Source organism: Natrix helvetica (genome assembly GCF_964273705.1).
Source record: "Natrix helvetica genome assembly, chromosome: 11".
Taxonomy (NCBI): Eukaryota; Metazoa; Chordata; class Lepidosauria; order Squamata; family Natricidae; genus Natrix; species Natrix helvetica.
The window spans coordinates 13,001,353-13,020,497 of NC_138562.1; the positions used below are offsets into that span (position 1 = coordinate 13,001,353).

Consider the following 19,145-nt stretch of genomic DNA (forward strand, 5'->3'; position numbering starts at 1 on the left):
AGGAGTTTTTGACTCTTCTTTTTCTCTCTGCTTGTCAAGCTTGTGAAAAGAGAAAGACTTGGCTTTTCTTTCAGCGTGTGTTGTGGCTGGAATGTCCATTTGCTCCAATCTATACATTATTCCATATTATATAGGTCTCTCTTTTTGGGGGGTGAGTGTGTCAGTTTGCACAGAAATACCAAAGTATTTTGTTACCTGCTTGTGACACAAAATGGATATTGAGTCTGAGTGACGATCTACTTTGGGTATCCAGACAAAGCAAAAGCTCAAATGTGCACACATTTATGCATTTATGGGCTTATGCATGTTTGAATTTAATAAAAGAGAATATTTGTAGCTCAGGCTTGACATGAGGAGTCCTTGGTGCTCTCTGCTTTCTCAGGAGGCAACTGGACTTTCTTGATCCTGAAGAATAGATAAACCTCCAAGTGGCCTCAACGACTCTCTAAAAGGTTGCAAATAGAATAGCTTTATTGTCACTTTGAATGTACACTAACTAGCACACATTATTAAAAATGAAATTGCGTTGCAAATGGCCAGCAGTCTGCAAGGCATATCAATCTTCCCATTCCCCACTATCCTGTCAGAGCTGAAGAAGCTTCTTGGACGAGAAGTGAAACATCCTTCAAAGAAAAAACAAGGAAGTCCATTTGCCTCTTTAAAAAAAAAACACCTTTGGGACAACCATGACCTGGAGGACTGAGAATCTCTATGGATTTTTAGCTATGCAATTTGGGACGGACGCCCTTGGAATGGTGTGGGAGTAGGGATTGATTTCCAGAGGGGGTAAAAAATTGCAGACTACCGGAGCCATTGGCAGGACTCAGGTGACCCTAAAGACACAGGTGAACCAACAAGTGCTTCAATGAGCCTTTAAAAGGATGCAAAATGACCAGCTGTCTGCAAGGCATATAAATCCTTCCATTCAGTCAGAGCTGAGGAAGCGTCTTTGGATGAGAAGCGAAACGTCTTCAAAGGAAAAAGAAAAGACAGGAAGTTGCCAGTTGCCTCCTGGGAAAATAAATAAATAAAAAAGCATCTTTGGAGTGAAAGGCAAACCGGACTGCAGGCTTGCAAAGGGTTAACCGCTGCCTCGTGCGTCGTCACGTGATCCGCGTCACGTGACCCAGCTTCCATCACAAGAGGGGGGGGGAAGTCCCTAAGTTGCTGTTTTTCCCCCCCCCTCAAACTTCTTTTCGTCCTGCGGGAGACGATTGGCTGAGCCCGCCGGGGCCTTCGGATTGGCCCGAGGGGCAAGAGCAGGAGGCTGCGATTGGCTGTCAAGGAGGGAAGGGAGAGCTGCGATTGGCCGAAACGGGAAAGTCCGGCCGTGAATCGCTGGGGTGGAACGGAAAGAAGCCGGGATGGCCGGAGGGCGAAGCGGGCGGGTTGCTATGCTGGCAGCGGCGGCCCTCCTGGCGGCGATAGGCTTGGCCGCCGCGCTGGACAACGGGCTGGCTCGGACGCCGCCCATGGGCTGGCTGCACTGGGAGCGCTTCCTCTGCCAGACGGACTGCGAGCGGGAGCCCCGCGACTGCATCAGGTAGGCGGAGAGGAGGCTGAATGCCGACCCTTGGATTGGGACTTCTTCCCTCCCTGAGGAAGGAACATGGGACTTGTAGTCCAGAAAGTGCTGGGGTTCCCCGTCCCCGAAGGCTGAAATTTGGGGGCTTCTTCCTCTTTGGAGAGTCGCAGTAGAGTCTCCTCCCACTGGAGGTAGAATAGAATAGAATAACAGAGTTGGAAGGGACCTTGGAGGTCTTCTAGTTCAACCCCCTGCCTAGGCAGGAAACCCTACACCATTTCAGACAAATAGTTATTCAATCTCTTCTTTAAAACTTCCAGTGTTGTAGCATTCACAACTCCTGGAGGCAGTTTGTTCCACTGATTAATTGTTCTCAGGGTCAGGAGATTCCTCCTGAGTTCTAAGTTGCTTCTCTCCTTAATTAGTTTCCACCCATTGCTTCTTGTCCTGCCCTCAGGTGCTTTGGGGAATAGCTTGACTTCTTTTGGGCAATTGGAATTGCCCTGAGATATTGGAACACTGCTATCATGTCTCCTAGTCCTTCTCATTAAACTAGGCATACTGTTCTTTGTATGTTTTAGCCTCCTGTCCCCTAATCATTTTTGTTGCTCTTCTTTGAACTCTTGAGGTCACCTTGGGAAGGGTGGCAGCCAGCCACCCCACTTTTGACTTCCCATCTCTGCCTTCCCAAACCCCAAGTCAGAGAAGCCACCTCAAAGCACCCTGCTCTTTGCTGAACGTGGGATTAAAATGTGATACTATCAGCTCCTCTTTAAAAGCTTCTTATCTGCAAATGAACTAATAGCAATAGCAGCACTTAGACTTTATACACCACTTCCTGTTCCCTAACAATCTGGCTCCTCATTTTACTGACTTTGGAAGGATGAGTCAACCTTGAGCCAGTCAAGATTGAACTGCTGGCTGTCAGCAGAATCAGCTTGGTATGCTGCATTCTAACCACAGCACCACCATATCTCAGTAGGAAGAAAAGCGGAAGTGAGCGCGAAAGGGATGGGCAAAGCGCACACACAATTTTGGCACACAAGGAGAAAATGGTTAGCCACCACTGTCCTACTCTCTCCCTCAGACATCCTGGGCTGTGGTTAAATCAGCTGAGGAGGTTGCACAAGAGAAAGAGTCAAGACCAAAGTGTATTTCAAGTGTAGCAGAATTTGCAACATCCATCTGTAGTCATGCCAGGATGGACTGAGGGCATTTTGCTTGCCTTAGATCTTCTTCAGCAAAGGGACCCAGTATGCTGTTCCCACAGGACACTGGTCCAACTGGTTTGTAGGGTGACTTCTCCATAGGCTCCAATACATGCTCCTTTTCCTGGAACTTCAGTGCTCCAGCTCTTTTTCTCATAGGATTTCTCTCTAGTGCCTCAGCAGTCTTCTCTTCACTTCCAGCTCTTTCTCTCTTCCTCCTTTCCCCTTCTCTTCTCCAGGCAGTCTGACCCACTCTTGGGCCCCTTTTATACTGTTTTCCCTCCATTCTAGCTCCCATCTGATTGGTGGCCCAGTCTCGAACTCAACCGTTTTATTGGTCCTAAGCGTGATCATTTCATTGGCTCCAAAGTCCAGAAACAGACCAATCCCCATGCGGTTCTGATTTTTTTTTACCCACCCTTTTCCCATTGGCTGAAAAGGACAGGTTTTCAAGCCTCAGAAAGAATAAGAATTGAAATGAATGGGGTAGTCTCAATATTAGCCTCTCTTAGTTGATTTACGCCAGGATAAAGCACTGGTTGAATTCACATTGTGCTAAGATATAAGGGGCTCGTCTGGGCCTAGCCTTTGGGTTTGTGTGTAGAGAGAGCGAAGTATGAATCATGGTTTCATAAACTAGGATTAAACAAACCAAGTTTTAATGCAGTGTATAGGGATTTATCAGAAATAATGGGTTCACAAAAAATGCTTCATCATAAAACATGGCTTAAAGATAGCTAAGACTGGTAAAATTAAGCTCCAAACAGGCAAACCTGGTCATTACCCATTATATCCTTTTTCTGCAATTGCATTTGGCCTTCTTTGTAGAGCAAGGAGAAAAAAGTTCTCAGCACAAAACAATTGTTACATACAAGAAAACTAAACGAAAAGGTAAAGGTTCCCCTCGCACATATGTGCTAGTCGTTTCCGACTCTAGGGGGCGGTGCTCGCCTCCGTTTCTAAGCCGAAGAGCCAGCGCTGTCCGAAGATGTCTCTGCGGTCATGTGGCCGGTAGGAAGGCGCATGGAACGCTGTTACCTTCCCACCAAAGGTGGTCCCTATTTTTGTACTTGCATTTTTTATGTGCTTTCGAAGTGCTAGGTTGGCAGAAGCTGGGACAAGTAACGGGAGCTCACTCTGTTATGTGGCGCTAGGGATTCGAACTGCCAAACCTTTCTGATCAACAACCTCAGTGTCTTAGCCACTGAGCCACTGCATCCCATAGCAAACCAAATAAAAACAAATGGACAGCAACCAACAAGAACCAGCATGTTCCTTTGGTGGAAGTTTTTCCTCTAAAGGTTGCAGAACCTGCCATTAATCTAGGAATATCTGTGACTCATTTCAGTGATTTGAGGCGAGTATCTCGTGATATGTTTTTTATATCCGGCTGTCAATACACAGGGCCAATTACAGAACAGAAAGTCCTTTCCTCAAACAGCGTGGCATATGAATGTTTCTTGAGGAAAAAAATGCTCCGTCGGTCCCGGTGATAAGCTTTAGTAGAAATGTTGGGTTTTTTTTAAATGCTGGAATGCTACAAGTGGAATTTGGGTAGCATTTTCATCAACAACACAGCGCGGACGCGTGATGTTTTGTCATTTCTAGCCATTTTAATTTAGGCTGTGATTTTTTCTTCAGGAGCAGAGGAGATTGTCTTACAACAGATCAGTCATTCTTAAACTATTTGACCCAGTTATTCCTTTTCCTGATCTTGAATGTCATTATTTCCACGAAAAACCCACAGATAATTAGCGATAGCACTTAAGACTTCTATACCACTTCACACTGCATTACAGCTTTCTCGATGGGGTTGACAGAGTCAGCCTGTTGCCCCCAACAATCTGGGCCCTCGTTTTACCCACCTCGGATGGATGGGAGGCTTAGTCAACCTGGAGCCTGGTGAGATTCGATCTGCCAAACTGTAGCTAGCAGTCAGCTGAAGTAGTCTGTGGTACTGCACTCTAACCACTGTGCCACGTCGACTCTCTATTCCCCCCCCCCCCCAAACATATCGTCAAATTACCCTCTCGTGTATTTATCCTCACTTGAACGGTTTAGAATCGTGTTTGGGAATTTCTGAATGGACTCCCGTCTTACAGTCTTCCCAAGTGTTTTGTGGTGGAAAGGGGTCCTGCGGCCCCTGATTGCTAAGCCCTTCTTGTGTGTATCCACCCACTTCTACTTCACTCACCGAGCAGGTAGTCCTCAAATTGTGACCACATTTGAGCCCCAAATGATGTTGCTGGGTGAAACATTTTTTTTAAGTGGCCCTTTTTATGGCTTTCCTTGTTCGTAGTCGCTAAGGGAATCATTGCACTTGGGTGTAACCTGATTGTAAACTGAATCTGGATTTCCTACTGACGTTGCTTGTCAGAAGTTCGCAAAAGAGGATCACTTGACCCCACGGGACACTGCGACCGTCATAAATATGAACCAGTTGCCAAGCATCTGGTTTTTGATCATGTGAGTACATGCTAGATGCTGCAATGGTTGTATGTGTGGAAAACGGTCGTAAGTCCCTTTTTTCAGTGCTGTTGTAAGTCAAGGACTACCTAACCAATTGCAATGTGAAAAACAGGCCAAACTTAGCCTTTAGCCTAGGAGGAGGAAGAGGTCTGCCCATAATTGCATGCAGAACATCCTAAGTTTTGCCTAAAACAATGGCTCCCAAACTTTTGGGCACCAGCGACTGGAGAGAGATGTTTTTCCCGTGGACCGGAGGGAACATGGTTTCGCATGTTGCCTTCATCTCACAATGGGGGCTTTGCTTGTTTGTGTAAGACCAGCTGCTATGATGATGTAATGTTGAGAATGAGTGAGGAAGGTTTTTGGGCCAATATCACTTTAAGAGCCTGTAATAAGAAGAGGCCCTGTTGAGGCGTATCTCTCTCTCCATGTATGCTTCCATGCTGTAATTGCTGATTGCTGTTTGTTTGAGGTCTGACTAAAGTACGGGTATGTATATATTCTTTGTAGATAAAACCACTATTTAAATACAAACCTCTGTTTACTGTACTTGCTCCTCACATAGTCACACTGTGCGCAATCTGACAGTGTGGCCTGGTTTCTGGCATGCGATGGCTCAGTGCCAGTTCAGAGACTGGGGTTTGGAAAACCCTTGGTGTAGAACATTGCTACCTTGGGTAGGAAGTGACAGCCTGTTGCTACTCAGAATAGACAATCTGAATCTTTCTAGGGAATGAATGAGTGTTCTCTTTTTTTCAGTTTCTACTTCCTTATTCACCCCTGGCCTTTTGCCCTCCCTCTCTTCTCCCAGTGAGCAGCTCTTCATGCAGATGGCTGACCGGATGGCCTCAGAGGGATGGAAAGATGTTGGGTACCGTTTCCTGTGCATCGATGATTGTTGGATGGCTCCCACTCGGGATCAACAGGGACGGCTGCAGCCAGACCCCAAACGCTTCCCCAGTGGGATTAAGAAACTCGCAGATTATGTGAGTGGGTGCTTGGGAATTTTTTGTCCTGGGAGTTTTTTTCAACTTGGGGTGGCTGGAAAATTTGGGAATGCTGGATTGATGGAAACCACTCAAGCTGTTAATTCAATTTCCCTCTAGAGAAGGTGGGAGAGGTTTCCTAAACAAAACCCATTTATATTTTGCCTTCTATATTAATTTCTAACGGCCAACCCTAAATTACTCTCCTAACTCACTGTCTCTACAATTCCATAAGTATCATTCTGCTGGGTCAACTCAAAAAGACCTAACTTGGGGTGGAATTTGACTCTCTGACTTGGATGAATTGTTTTTCTCAAATCTTGGAAAATGGGACATCTGATTCCTTGTTCTCTGTCTTCGGCGACTGATATTTAAAGGTAGACTACAACTGTGGGTGGTGGTTTTTCTTGGGTATTTCCTCTAGTATGTGTTAATAATTTAACTGCCGCATTTTTCGGAGTATAAGATGCACTCCCTCCCCACCCAAAAGAGGGTGAAAATTTGGGTGTGTCATACACCGAATCCAGCCAAAAAACGTGAGCCACGGAGGAGGCGATGGTCTGTGGCAATCCCTGCAGCCTGCAACAGCTGATTGGGGGTATTCCAGGAGGCCGATCCACCCGCCAATCAGCTGCTCAGGCTGAATCAGGCTGCAATAATGTGCTGAAGCTGGCCTGGCTGTTCGCTATTTGCTGCAAGGAGGTGTCAGAGTTTGCAGCAGCAATCACATTCAGAAAGCACACGCTAGTAGCTGATTCAGCAGGATTTAATAACTTCTCTTTATATATAATATAACGCATTAAGTAAATGCACAATTCCGAAAGCAGGTTTTCCTACCTGGTAGTTCAGCAGAGAAGTTTCACTTTCACTTTTAGTTTCAGATATCAGCACAGCATGCAGCTTTAGTACAGAACAAGCCACGCCCAGGCTCCTTGCTGTCTCCTTCCTTGTTGCTCACACAGCAAATACTGTTTGTTTCCAAACAGCCCTCAATTCTCTCACACACTGACAGGACGCTAGCCAGATGAATACCATGGATGCTGGTAGGCAGAGGCAGATTGTTTTTTCTTATTTTCCTCCCAAAAAACTAAGGTGTGTCTTATACTACGGAGCATCTTATACGCTAAAAAATATGGTAATCTCTGTCTCCAATCTGGACTTCTGCTGAGTGATGGCATGATTTTTTGGTCTCCCCCCCCCCCCTTCCCTCCCTTAAAAGCTGCCTATCCAAAATGGGCCAGATGTTTTAGACTGGTACAGCTTTGCATTCTATACTTGCTGGAGGATTTTGAGTATTGTAGGCCCACGCATTGGGGAATTGCCAGGCTCTCAGAAATTTTAATTTGAGTATGTTTTATTTTTTGAGGAATGCTTAGGAAATACAACTTGCTTGCCGTTTTCTGATCTTGTCTTCGTTTTTCCCACTGGCCTCTGTGATTCAGGTCCATGCCAAAGGGCTGAAGCTGGGCATTTATGCAGACATTGGGAACAGAACCTGTGCTGGCTTTCCCGGAAGCTACGGCCACTACGAACAAGATGCAGAGACCTTTGCCAGCTGGGAGGTGGATCTGCTGAAATTCGACGGGTGTTACTTTGGGACTCTGGATGAGATGGCTGAAGGTGTGTTTGTTACGTTCATGCAAGATGCTAAGCCATAGCTGGTTTTCCTGTGATCTCTTGAATAAGCCACAGCTGGAAAGATTCACTCTATCCCCCCCCTCTGTTAAGATACAGCCTGTTGTGCCTTAAAATGTCTTCTACCGTACTGCCTTAAAATGGCTTCTACTGTAAAGCGCTGTGGAGTTGCCTTGGTAATGGCTTCACAGTACTCCACAAGGGGGCTCCCTCTGGTAAGGGGGAAAAACTGACATTAGAAATTATGGCGACATTCATGGAAGGAGGGTTGGGATAAATAAATACCCAGGCAGCGCTGGGTTATCAATATCTCATAAAGCAGGGTTGTCTAACGTTGACAGCTTGTTGGCCAGGGAATTCTGGGAGTTGAAGTCCACAACTTTTAATGTTGCCAACGTTGGAAACCCCTGTGATGAAGTATAGCTGACAAGCCACTGTTGGCCTCTGTATTGTTAGTTTATACGGAAAGCCCTATAAATATATGCCAGTACCATTCTAGACTTTGGCTATTGATATTTGTGCTTTCCTGCCAGTTGTCTAGGACTAATGCCATCTTAAGTTGTCTGCCATTTTTAATGAGTGCTTCTACTGCTCATTACTGTTGGTTTGGGAAGATCCGAGGAGTCCTGCTGTGAGAAGAGGGTTGGACTAGAAGATCTCTATGGTCCTTTCCAAGCCTATGATTCTGTGTCTAAATAAAGATGGTCCTTATCCAGCAGCTGCCTCTTTTAGCAAGCATTCAGAGTCACAAAAATCAAACGGGAATTTTTGCAATTAAGTCCCTGCATCTGTGACCATCGCAGGTCTATAAGCAAAGGAAAGTTGAAGTAAGGTGGTAACCGCGGATGTGGTTTCTCTTAGCAACTGCTTCACTTAATGACCGAGTTGCCAATCTTAACCATGGTCACTAAACAAGGACTGCCTGAAGTCAAGCTTGGCTGATGGAGGCCTACCTTTTGTTGCGGATGTTGGAAATGTCTGAAATATTTTGATGGTAGGGAGTGCTTCTTTTTCCTACCAGGTTATAAGAAAATGTCTTCGGCTTTGAATAAAACTGGCAGAAGTATTGTATATTCCTGTGAATGGCCACTTTACCAGAGACCCTTTAAAAAGGTAAGGGGGGGAGGATTCCTTTGAGCTCATTCGAAGAGAAGACAGTCACCAGGTTGTATGTATCTGGTAAAGAATACGTACCGTTTCCCTGAAAATAAGACCTCCCCGGATAATAAGCCCAATGGGGGCTATTGAGCACATGCGCTAAAATAAGCCCTTCCCAAAAAATATTTTAATACAGCAGCAGCCATGAAGTGACCATGCTTGCTGCCTCCTGCACCTCAAAAATAATAAGATCTCCCCGAAAACAGGGCCAAGCGCTTATTTCAGAGGTCAAAAGAAAATAAGACCATCGTATTTTCGGGGAAAACTTTTGTCAAGCAGAGATCTCCGTATTAAAACAGCTTCCTACAATTTCTCACATTTGTCCCCATTGCAGGATTTATTTCTGAGGTTTTCCCACTTGCAACCTAGACAAAAACCAGTCTGTTCCATTCTATATTTTTTACAATGGAGTGTGTCCAACTCCACGTTTAGGGCTAAAGGTATGAAATGCGTGCTTCTCCTTTGCCTCTTTCCTGGCAGGTCAACTATACAGAAATTAAGCAATACTGCAATTACTGGAGGAATTACGGTGACATCTCGGATGCCTGGAGCAGCATCAAGGATATCTTAGACTGGACTTCTTCTAACCAGGACGTTCTGATTGACATAGCTGGGCCAGGTGGCTGGAATGACCCAGACATGGTAAGGAAAGCTGCCCTGAGGTCATTTATCCCAGCCAGGGGTGGATTTTGGTCGCCATTACTACTGGGTAGTAAAATAAAAAAAATTGGAACTGGACTTTGTGCCTCTTTGAGCGTTGGGTTTGGAATTAACAGTGTCAACTCAGTTTCTAAGCGATCTTCCCATCACCTGCCACTTGATTCTTGGGAGGGGGATCTCCCAGGGGCTGAGTCAGGGTTTCTACAATCCTTTATGGACCTGGGGAAGGTGCCAGTCTTTTCAATTCCTGCCCTCCAGCTGAATTTTGTAACACGAAAGGCATCCATTGTGAACTTTTCTTTCCAGCTGGTGATTGGGAATTTTGGCCTGAGCTGGGACCAGCAAATAACACAGATGGCCTTCTGGGCTATTATGGCGGCCCCGCTCCTGATGTCCAACGACCTGCGTCAGATCAGCTCCAAGTCCAAGGCTCTCCTCCAGAACAAGGAAGTGATAGCCATCAACCAGGATCCCCTGGGCAAGCAGGGCTACCGAATCACCAAGGTAAGTCCATCCATGGAGACTCCGGCTGTAAAAAGTCTTCATTGGCAGTGTGCAAGTATATTACCGTATCATTGTGATTTAAGGTACCTCCCAGTGGTGGGATTCAAATGTTTTTTACTACCAGTTCTATGGTAGGAATGGCAGGGGGACGGTTACTGCAAAATCCCCATTTCCTCCCGATCATCTGGGACTCGGGAGGCACAGAATAGATGGGGGGTGGGACCAGTCAGAAGTGGTATTTACCGGTTCTCCTAACTACTCAAAATGTCCACTACTGGTTCTCCAAAATTGGTTGGAACCTGCTGAATGCCACCTCTGGTACCTTCCTCCCGTTTATCTGATTTTGAATATAACCAGCATTTTCATCCTTGAATAAACATACAAGTCTCTTGCATCCAGTCTAGACAAAGCCTTTAAATGTATGTTAAATTCTATTTACACTAGGCAGAATGGGCCGGGGGGGGTTGCCTCCCCGTGTTTTGTTTTTAGCCTCATAAACCTCCCTTAAGCTTATATATATATCCCAGTAAGGGTAGGGCTAGCTGATGAGAGCTAATTAGCTCGAAATAGATCTATACTAGTCTCCCTTTATTTATCAGTACAAATACAACACACACACACACACACACACACACACACATATATATATATATATATATATATATATTATATTGCTTGCATCATTTCCCATTTGCATGTGGCATGGCATAAATGATAATCACCAGGAATATTTTAGAATTAAATAGCTCCAACCTCCTTCAAACACATTCCATTAGCTTTAGTATACTTGCATTTGGTGTAATAGTGTACACTGAAATACACTGCCATTTACAAGGAATCGATACTAATTTGAAAGAGCAGTCTTGTGTGTATCCTTGGGGATGGTTAACTTTGAGAAGCAAGAAGGGTATGTCTCAATGCTTATTAATTTCACAGTCTGGTTATTAAATGAGGCCCTCCGCAACAGGATCAAATAGGTAGACTTGGTTGATTAATTGCAGCCATTCTTGGTCGCTGTGTAGAGTGGTGCGGTGGCCTAGAGGTGGAGCTCTCACCTCACAATCAGGAGGCTGTGAGTTCGATCCTAGGTACAGGCAGATATTTCTCTCTCTGGGCAGAATGAGAATGTATCTGCTGAACAAAACTCCGCATTGGCAACAGGAAGGGCATCTAGCCATTAAAACACTCTGCTAGCTCAGCTCACTTGCCCAGACTCCATCCTACGAGGGATTATTATGGGGTTGTTAAAAGAGAATTCTTAGTCTCTGTGTAATCTGATTAATGGTGCATTCAGACTTCTTCTGACTGATGTTATTTATTCTCTCCAGGACAAAACCTTTGAGCTGTGGGAACGGCCGCTCTCCGAAGGAGCTTTTGCCGTAGCTGTAATAAACCGCCAGGAGATGGGTGGACCAAAGGCATATCTCCTCGCCACCATGATCATTGGTAATGGCTTAGCTTGCAATCCCAGTTGTTTGATCCAGCAAATTCTTCCTACCAGGAGAGACTTGGGGCTACACAACTGGGTTTCGTTTTTGAAGCTGGAGGTGAACCCAACCGGTACGGTGCTGCTGAAGATAGTTGTGAACAGAGACACACTTTTTATTGGCAATGGAAAAAAACACCCTAAAGACTTCTTATGATCTAAGGCAGCGCCTAAAGAACCTCCTGAAGCGATGAAAGGAAAATTGCTTGTAGTCTTTGCTTCGAGACGGATTGTCAAAAAATGCTGATATGGGGATTCTGAAGATTTTTAAGCCTCAAAAGGATGACATTATCTGTCTTTCTGGAGGCACAGCTGGAAAAAAAAGTTAGCTCACTTGACCGTGTTTGTCAAGTGGCTTTATACAAACACAAGTGTTGTGTTACAATATTAGCCTGTTTTCTTGTGCGGTGGGCTTTCCCGGGATACAAAAAAGATGGCCGCACTTGTATATACTTGCAGTTGCTTCTCAACAATCACTAGATGAAAATTAAGAGAGACATAAGGATATAATAGCTGTACGGGTAAATTGTGAAATAACCAAAGAAATTCTTAAGAGAGAATCCTCTTTTGTGCACTTTGCTACGCCTAAAATCCAACAGATTTTAGTTCTGATGTAGGCTCTGCACCTACAACGGAATGGCACTACTACGACTTTGACCTTGAGAATTCCAGCCTTAACGTCTGAACCTGAATTTTGCAGTTCATTAAAATGCTTCCCCCTCCCCACCAAGATTTCCCTCTCCATTGTTTCAATAAATCTTTTCTGCCTGCACTGATGCTAGCTTTGTCCAAGGCAGCCACTGACTTGAGGGCCCAGATTATGATCAAGTCAGCGAAACTGTCACGCTTTTTCCAGTTGCTGTTTCTTCTTGAAGGAGAACGGAGATGACCAAAGGAATCTAATCAACTGTTTTGAGCCAGTTCGTGGAAGGAGAATAAAATGTCAAAGTTTTGTGAACGTTTCTTCAAACAGAAAATAGCTTCCATCATATTCTTTGAATAAATACGCACATTAAAAATTGCAATTAATGTCTTGGAGGGGAGGATTGTGGAACACTTTTACTTCTTGAATGTTGAACATAATATATTTTGATTAGATTTTTAATGCCCTTTCGAATATAATGTGCCAAATAATAGTTAAAACAATACATGTGTAGAATTAGAACGTGTTGAATTGGAATTGTAGAAACTTACCAAAAGGCAGGAGACAATTGAAAAAGCTCACTCATTTTCCCAAACCAGGGGCAGTCTTTTCAGCTAATCGCATCCTTTATTTGGTTACCAATGTGTGCTTTGTGGCAAGAACAGTCTTCATATCAGACGAACTCTTAAGGGGGAGGATCTCCCAACAATGAGCAGCAAAGAAAGTACAAGAAATCAATTGTGTTCTGACAGAATTTTAATGGGCTCCATACCAAAGAATGTCTAGAATTGGATGACCTGGCCCTGTGAAAAGAAAAATAAGACACTGACTAAGCATCTGCTCTAGGGACAAATGAAAACACATTTCCTTGGATGAATTTTCAATTTTGAAAAGAATCCTCGTCTTAGAAAACTGAAAATATGCCTAGACTTCGATTAAAAATCTAAGAATCTTGGGCCATGGAACATTTTCTAACCTGGTCCTCCCTCATTTTTTCCTAATGTGGAAAAAAAAGAGGCTGCAAAAAACAACAAAAGGGATAACTTCAAACGTTTATCCTGATAAAAGAAAACTAGTAGATTTATCGCATTTCTATATATTCCTTGCTCAAATGCTTTTTGTTTATCCTTTGTATTCCACCCAATTCAGTGGTAATCTGGCATTCCACATGAAAGCTACTATCTCCAGAACAGCTAAGCCCATATTCATCCAAGTAGACCGGTTTTGTTTCGTAACACTAAAGCAGGGGTATCAAATGCTCCTCGTCATGATGGCGTAACATGACATATCGCGACTTTCCCCCCCTTTGCTAAACCAGGTATGGCCAGCACATGAGGAATCCCACCCGTGGGCCGTGAGTTTGACAGCCCTGCACTAAAGAAATGGATCAACCACTGCCCAGAATTGCTCAAATGAGATTCGGACAGTGAGGAGGTTGAGGAAGAACATGGGCCAGTCCTGAAGCCTGGGGAAGGCTCTGATGAGGGCTCTGTGTCGGAGGCAGAGATGGGGCCAGGGCTGTCTGACAGTTATCAGCTGCCTTTGGAGTCGGATATTAGTGGGGCAGAAGAACAGCTGGAGTCTGTTCCCAGTGTGTGCATGTGCAGAGCTGCTAGGAGAAGGGAACAGCTAAGGAACAAGGGTCGACTGAGGAGTAAAGCCACAGGTGGATGATGAATGGCCCCTCCCATAGAGAATAAAGAGGAGCGCAAGGGGAGGGGAGTTTGCAGGAGACAATTAGTTCAATTCCTTAGGGTGAAGATCTGTTCCTGACTTCTTGCCAAGTATTGTCTGCTACAGAGTGGCATTTGGAAGATATAAGCCTGGCAGCTCTCCAAGCTCCATAAAGGTCTTTCCTGAAATCTCATGGAAAGACTGTTGGCTGGGACTTTGCTGGAGAGGAATTCCCTTTAACTTAAAAGGTTTTTTTAATGGGGATGAGGAGTCTACTTCATGCTCTCGGGAAACTAGATCAGAACAAACAGTACCTTTCTCTTCTTGTCTCCTCCTAACTCGAAGTGCTTGCACCTCTTAATGGCCAGCATCCTCTTGGACCTACAGTTCGGCTCCACGCACTCCAGTCTCAGCACAATCTTCTTTGTGGTCTTTGCCTGCAAGTAGGAAGGAGAAGGTGTCAGACATCCTCAGGCCAGATCATTTCAGAAACTTCTACCCTTCTCAGTTTTCTCCGTCTGCTGTGAGCTTTGGACTTTGAAGGCTAGTAAACTTGGGTTTGTAGAAAGCTTTTTTTTAAAAAACTTTCTTGACTTGGGGCCTTTTCACTAATGTCACAGTCCCAACAAGGTAGACCAGATAATACATCAATGCCATAAAAGGGAGGGCTGTTTTTATTGCAATAGGTACAGTAAGAGAATCTGGCAAGTCTGAATGTGCTTCTCTTCTTCACTTTATCTTCGTATCAACTACGGAGGGGCTTGTCTGAGACCTGTTATTTTCTTGGCCTGGGCTCAAGACTCTTTTATTGAATCATTGTCTTGAAAGCAACTCTACCTGCTGTCCCTTCAAAGACCATGCCTTAATCCCTCTACAGCCTCTGTTAGCATCCTAATGTAGAAAAAGAATCAAATTCTGGATCTCCGGTTGTTATAGAAATGGCTAGTTTCTATTATGAAAAAGTAAAGAATTGAGAGGTAGGTCTTAATGGCTTATTTTACTGCACCAAAGGAGTCGGAAGTTAATCCCTTTCCCTCCCCCCTTGCTTTCCCCCATGATCCACTTCCCCTTTTCCTTTCCTAATTTCCCTAAAATTTGCTTTTGCATAAAGTCCCCGTTGCACATATGTGCTAGTCGTTCTTGACTCTAGAGGGGCGGTGCTCATGTCCGTTTCAAAGCCAAAGAGCCAGCGCTGTCCGAAGACGTCTCTGGGGTCATGTGGCCGGCATGACTCAACGCCGAAGGCGCATGGGACGCTGTTCCCTTCCCACCAAAGTTGGTCCCTATTTTTCCACTTGCATTTTTTACATGCTTTCAAACTGCTGATTGGCAGAAGCTGGGACAAGTAACTCACTACGTTATGGTTTTCGAACCGCTGACCTTTCTGATCGACATGCCCAGCATCTTAGCCACTGAGCCACCTATTGCTTTTGCATGTCATATTATAAATTAATAAAACTATTTTAAAAAATCATTCCCACATTAATGCTTCAAATAAGATTTAACAGACCTCCAAGCGTAGCTTACCTTCTTGCGAAAGATGGGTTTTGTCTGACCTCCATAGCCACTGCGCTTACGGTCGTATCTCCGCTTTCCTAAAAGAAAATTTCCTCAGATAAAATCACGGTGTTGTTTCTTCTCAACTGTAAACCCCATGAGTGAAAAAGAACGACCAATTACGTCAACCGAATCATCTTTATTTACTAAGTTTTTTTATGGCTCCTGAAAGCTAGAAATTTATATGGCTACTATTCTTTATGGGGAGTTTCAGTGCTTCAATTCCCTTCTGCCCCAATGCTTTTCAGAACGCCCAATCGCAGGTTTCCTCCCCTCCCCCCCCACCCTATTTTTGAGGCTTTTTTGTTCTTAATATGCATAAGCAGTTTAAACATTTGTGAAAACCGTGACCTCTGGTTTGGATGGAAATAAATTGAGAGGGTGGGCCTTTTCTCCTCTTAACAGAGAAGAAACAAAGGCTTTTTTAAAGAAAGTGTATATATTTAGATATATATATTTAGAAACTGATGCAAACGGCAATTGTGCCTAAGAATAAATCAAAGAGTGGGAAGGAAAGAAGGGCCCCTTGCTTTTATCATTAAAAGAAATCAGGAAGTGAGAACGCAGTGCTTTAATGCATGGAGGGTTAATTACAGAGACAAGGATGCGCCAAACACAACTTACCTTGCGCATACAAAGACTCTTTACCCTTCTTGTATTGGGTGACTTTGTGGGGCTGATGCTTGCCACATTTCTTGCAGTAAGTCCTGCGGGTTTTCGGGACATTCACCTGTCAAGGAATCAGTTTTACACCCATTAATAGAATTCTACATTCCCCCATGTAGGGAAAAACATGCAAATATTCCAGAGAGAATTCTCCAACTCTGCTATCTTTCCCAATATGAAATAGAATGACAGAGTTGGAAGGGATCTTGGAGGTCTTCTAGTCCAACCCCCTGCTTAGGCAGGAAACCCTACACCACTTCAGACAAATATGAACTTCACCTCCAAAACTACGGCCTGCTAGCTTGGACGTCCCTAAATTTTGAAAGCACCCAAGCAAGGAAAAGCTTTTGGCTCATCAGAAACAGGGTTTATTTTATTAGATTTTTTTTTAAAATTCCGCATGTATTAATTTACTCAAGGCCCCGAAGGACTCACCGACTTTCTTAGAAGGCCTTTCCTTCAGCAAGCAGAACTAAAAACTACCAATCTCACTTTTCCTTTAGCATTTGTTGCAAACTCTGCCTTTGGTATCAGTTGTATGATTAACTATTCTGTTAATTGCAACTGTCAATCTAAATTAGTTTCCAAAAATAATCTGGATTAGCTCCCATTGCCACAGCACTTCATTCTTTTACCAGTTCAAAAGAAACAGAGAAACATTTTGCATTTTGAAGCACTTTAGGAACAAGGCTGATCATCTCAGCAACTTGTAAGAATAATATTAGCCATTAAACATTTTGGGCCAAGACTCATGTTTCTGGATTGTACCCTTCCTGACAATAAAAGCCTGGTATTCACCCCAGCAGGGAGAAAGTTACTTCTAACCCAGTTCCTTGGTTTCTACTTAAGGAGCTATTCAAATAAGCACCCCCAAGGGGATTATTTCAGACTTTCTTCTGCAGAATATCTGTTTCCATAGCTGATGTGCTTTGTCCAAAGCTCCATTTCTCACCATTTCACTGCACTGCAAAATGACCCACAATCCAGACTCATTTCTGGATATGACCTGGATGGGCAGATTTACTGATCCTTTCAGAGATCCCTGAGGATCTTTTGATCCCCAATTCACGAGAAACAGGGTTGGAAAAGCCAACGCTGGCCCATGAAAAACATTCAAAAATCCACACAATGGATTGTTAGAGCGCATAATCAGGCTTGGGGAATCAAGACGCTAAGAGTTAACAATCTAAGATAGGAGTCTTCAACCTTGGCAAACATTAAGCCTGGAGGGCATCAACTCCCAGAATGCCCCAGCCAGCTTGCTCTGGGATTCTGGGAGTTGAAGTCCGTCAGGCTTAAAGCTGCCAAGGTTGAAGGCCCCTGATCTAAGATGCACAACAGAGGAAAACGAGACCGAGAGGGAGAAGGAAAAATGACATTCCGGGATCGGTTCTTTTAAGTATCACGGAGTCTTTTTGAGTGATCTGATTGGCCACTGCACTGGGAACTAGGCCTAAGCAAAGGCAATGCTGTTAGTAGTTAGGAGAAGCATGTCCTTTATTCCTTCCATATTTCGCTCCGGCTTTACCGAATATAAAACCACGTTCCTTTTTCCCCGCGTCCCACGAGAGCCCCACGGCCATGTTATTCGGTCTTGGCCCCCTCCCTGAGCCCCGCTCCGAGGCCCCAACCCTCAGCCCCGCCGACGGATGGAACCGGATTCGGTTAACTCACCATCTTGCCAACGTTAGCGGCGCCCAGAGAAGGAGCCTCTCGCCGGAAGCGGAAATAAAGACCATAGAGCATTAAAAAAAGGGAAGGAAGCTTGGAGGATAGAGCGCCATACCCATCCCACACAGTTTGGAAGAAATAGAAACCTCGGCTGCCCCCTTCCGGAAAAGGCAGGAAGTGGAGGTGTACAAGAGTAAATACTGCAATAATAATAATAATAATAATAATAATCCCTTTTTTCGTCGTTTCGTGAAAGCGTGGTCAGTGATTTAGGTTCAAAAATCACTCAAATGACCAGAGGAGGAACCGTGTTTAAATGCCAGAGAAGCAAAAAAAGAAAAAGCAGAAGGGTGAAAGGGTGGGTAGAGATTTTTTTTTCTCTGGAAGAGAAAACAGAACCAAAATATGTCATCGCTTCTTTGGAGTGAAATTCGCGAAAAGAGGAAGCCTGGGTGGCCTTTGCAACCTTAGGACTTTTTCCTTTGCAGATTTCATCCCTGTTGAGGCCAGGCTTGCGAGGGCTTGGGTCTCTCTACATGCACAGAACAAGCCAGAAGGTCGCTGGTTTATTTTTGGCTTTAGTCTGTGGTTTGAAATCAATCAGACGTGACTTGTAGTTCTTGATTGAACAAACCGGGCGGGTGGGGGGGGGGCAAGCCAGATGTCAGAAGGATCCAGCTTACCAAACGTCAACGATTTCGACAAGAGACCTGGTACAATTACACCAGTTTGGAAAAAAAAACACGTTTTAATGTTGATCATTGCAAAAAGAGGAGACAGGCGATGGCTAAAATCAATGCTAACAGATGCAGTAAATGCAATTTGTACGTGGTCAGAGACACTTATGGTGCAAGACCCTTATAACTGGATTTTTACAACTAACATTAAACTCCCAGTTCAAGCTGCAAAAGGCACACCAAACCATTTATAAAACATATGAAGAACGGTTGCTGGAATTGGGTATGTCTAGTTTAATGAAAAGAAAGACTAGGGGAGTCGTGATACCAAGTGTTCCAATATCTCAGGGGTTGCCACAAAGAAGAGGGTGTCGAGCTATTCTCCAAAGCCCCTGAGCGTAGAACAAGAAGCAATGGGTGGAAACTAATCAAGGAGAGAAGCAACTTAGAACTAAGGAGAAATTTCCTGACAGTTAGAACAATTAATTAGTGGAACAGCTTGCCTCCAGAAGTTGTGAATGCCCCAACACTGGAAGTCTTTAAGAAGATGTTGGATAGCCATTTGTCTGAAACGGTATAGGGTTTCCTGTCTAGGCAGGGGGTTGGACTAAAAGACCTCCAAGGTC

At 44.4% G+C, this 19,145-nt stretch overlaps 2 protein-coding genes across 2 annotated transcripts; one reads left to right on the forward strand and one right to left on the reverse strand.

The window, feature by feature from the left end:
* Positions 1-1,233: 1,233 nt before the first annotated feature.
* On the forward strand, positions 1,234-12,796 carry GLA (galactosidase alpha). Its single transcript, XM_081964164.1, has 7 exons — positions 1,234-1,543; positions 6,014-6,188; positions 7,631-7,808; positions 8,845-8,936; positions 9,462-9,623; positions 9,948-10,145; positions 11,474-12,796. The coding sequence occupies exons 1-7, from the start codon at positions 1,365-1,367 to the stop codon at positions 11,786-11,788; spliced, it is 1,299 nt and encodes a 432-aa protein (XP_081820290.1). The 5' UTR covers positions 1,234-1,364; the 3' UTR covers positions 11,789-12,796.
* Positions 12,797-13,012: 216 nt separating this feature from the next.
* Positions 13,013-17,970, reverse strand: RPL36A (ribosomal protein L36a). Its single transcript, XM_081964165.1, is given in 6 exon segments — positions 13,013-13,077; positions 14,263-14,385; positions 15,476-15,543; positions 16,130-16,235; positions 17,846-17,919; positions 17,922-17,970. Coding segments are annotated over 6 exon segments (432 nt in total). The 5' UTR covers positions 17,962-17,970; the 3' UTR covers positions 13,013-13,056.
* Positions 17,971-19,145: the final 1,175 nt, after the last annotated feature.

Coding starts and splice junctions, on each gene's coding strand:
- GLA (XM_081964164.1), top strand. CDS start 1,365: ATGGCCGGAGGGCGAAGCGGGCGGGTTGCTATGCTGGCAGCGGCGGCC. Junction 7,809..8,844: donor TCTGGATGAGATGGCTGAAG/GTGTGTTTGTTA, acceptor TTTTCCTACCAG/GTTATAAGAAAATGTCTTCG. Junction 8,937..9,461: donor ACCAGAGACCCTTTAAAAAG/GTAAGGGGGGGA, acceptor CTTTCCTGGCAG/GTCAACTATACAGAAATTAA.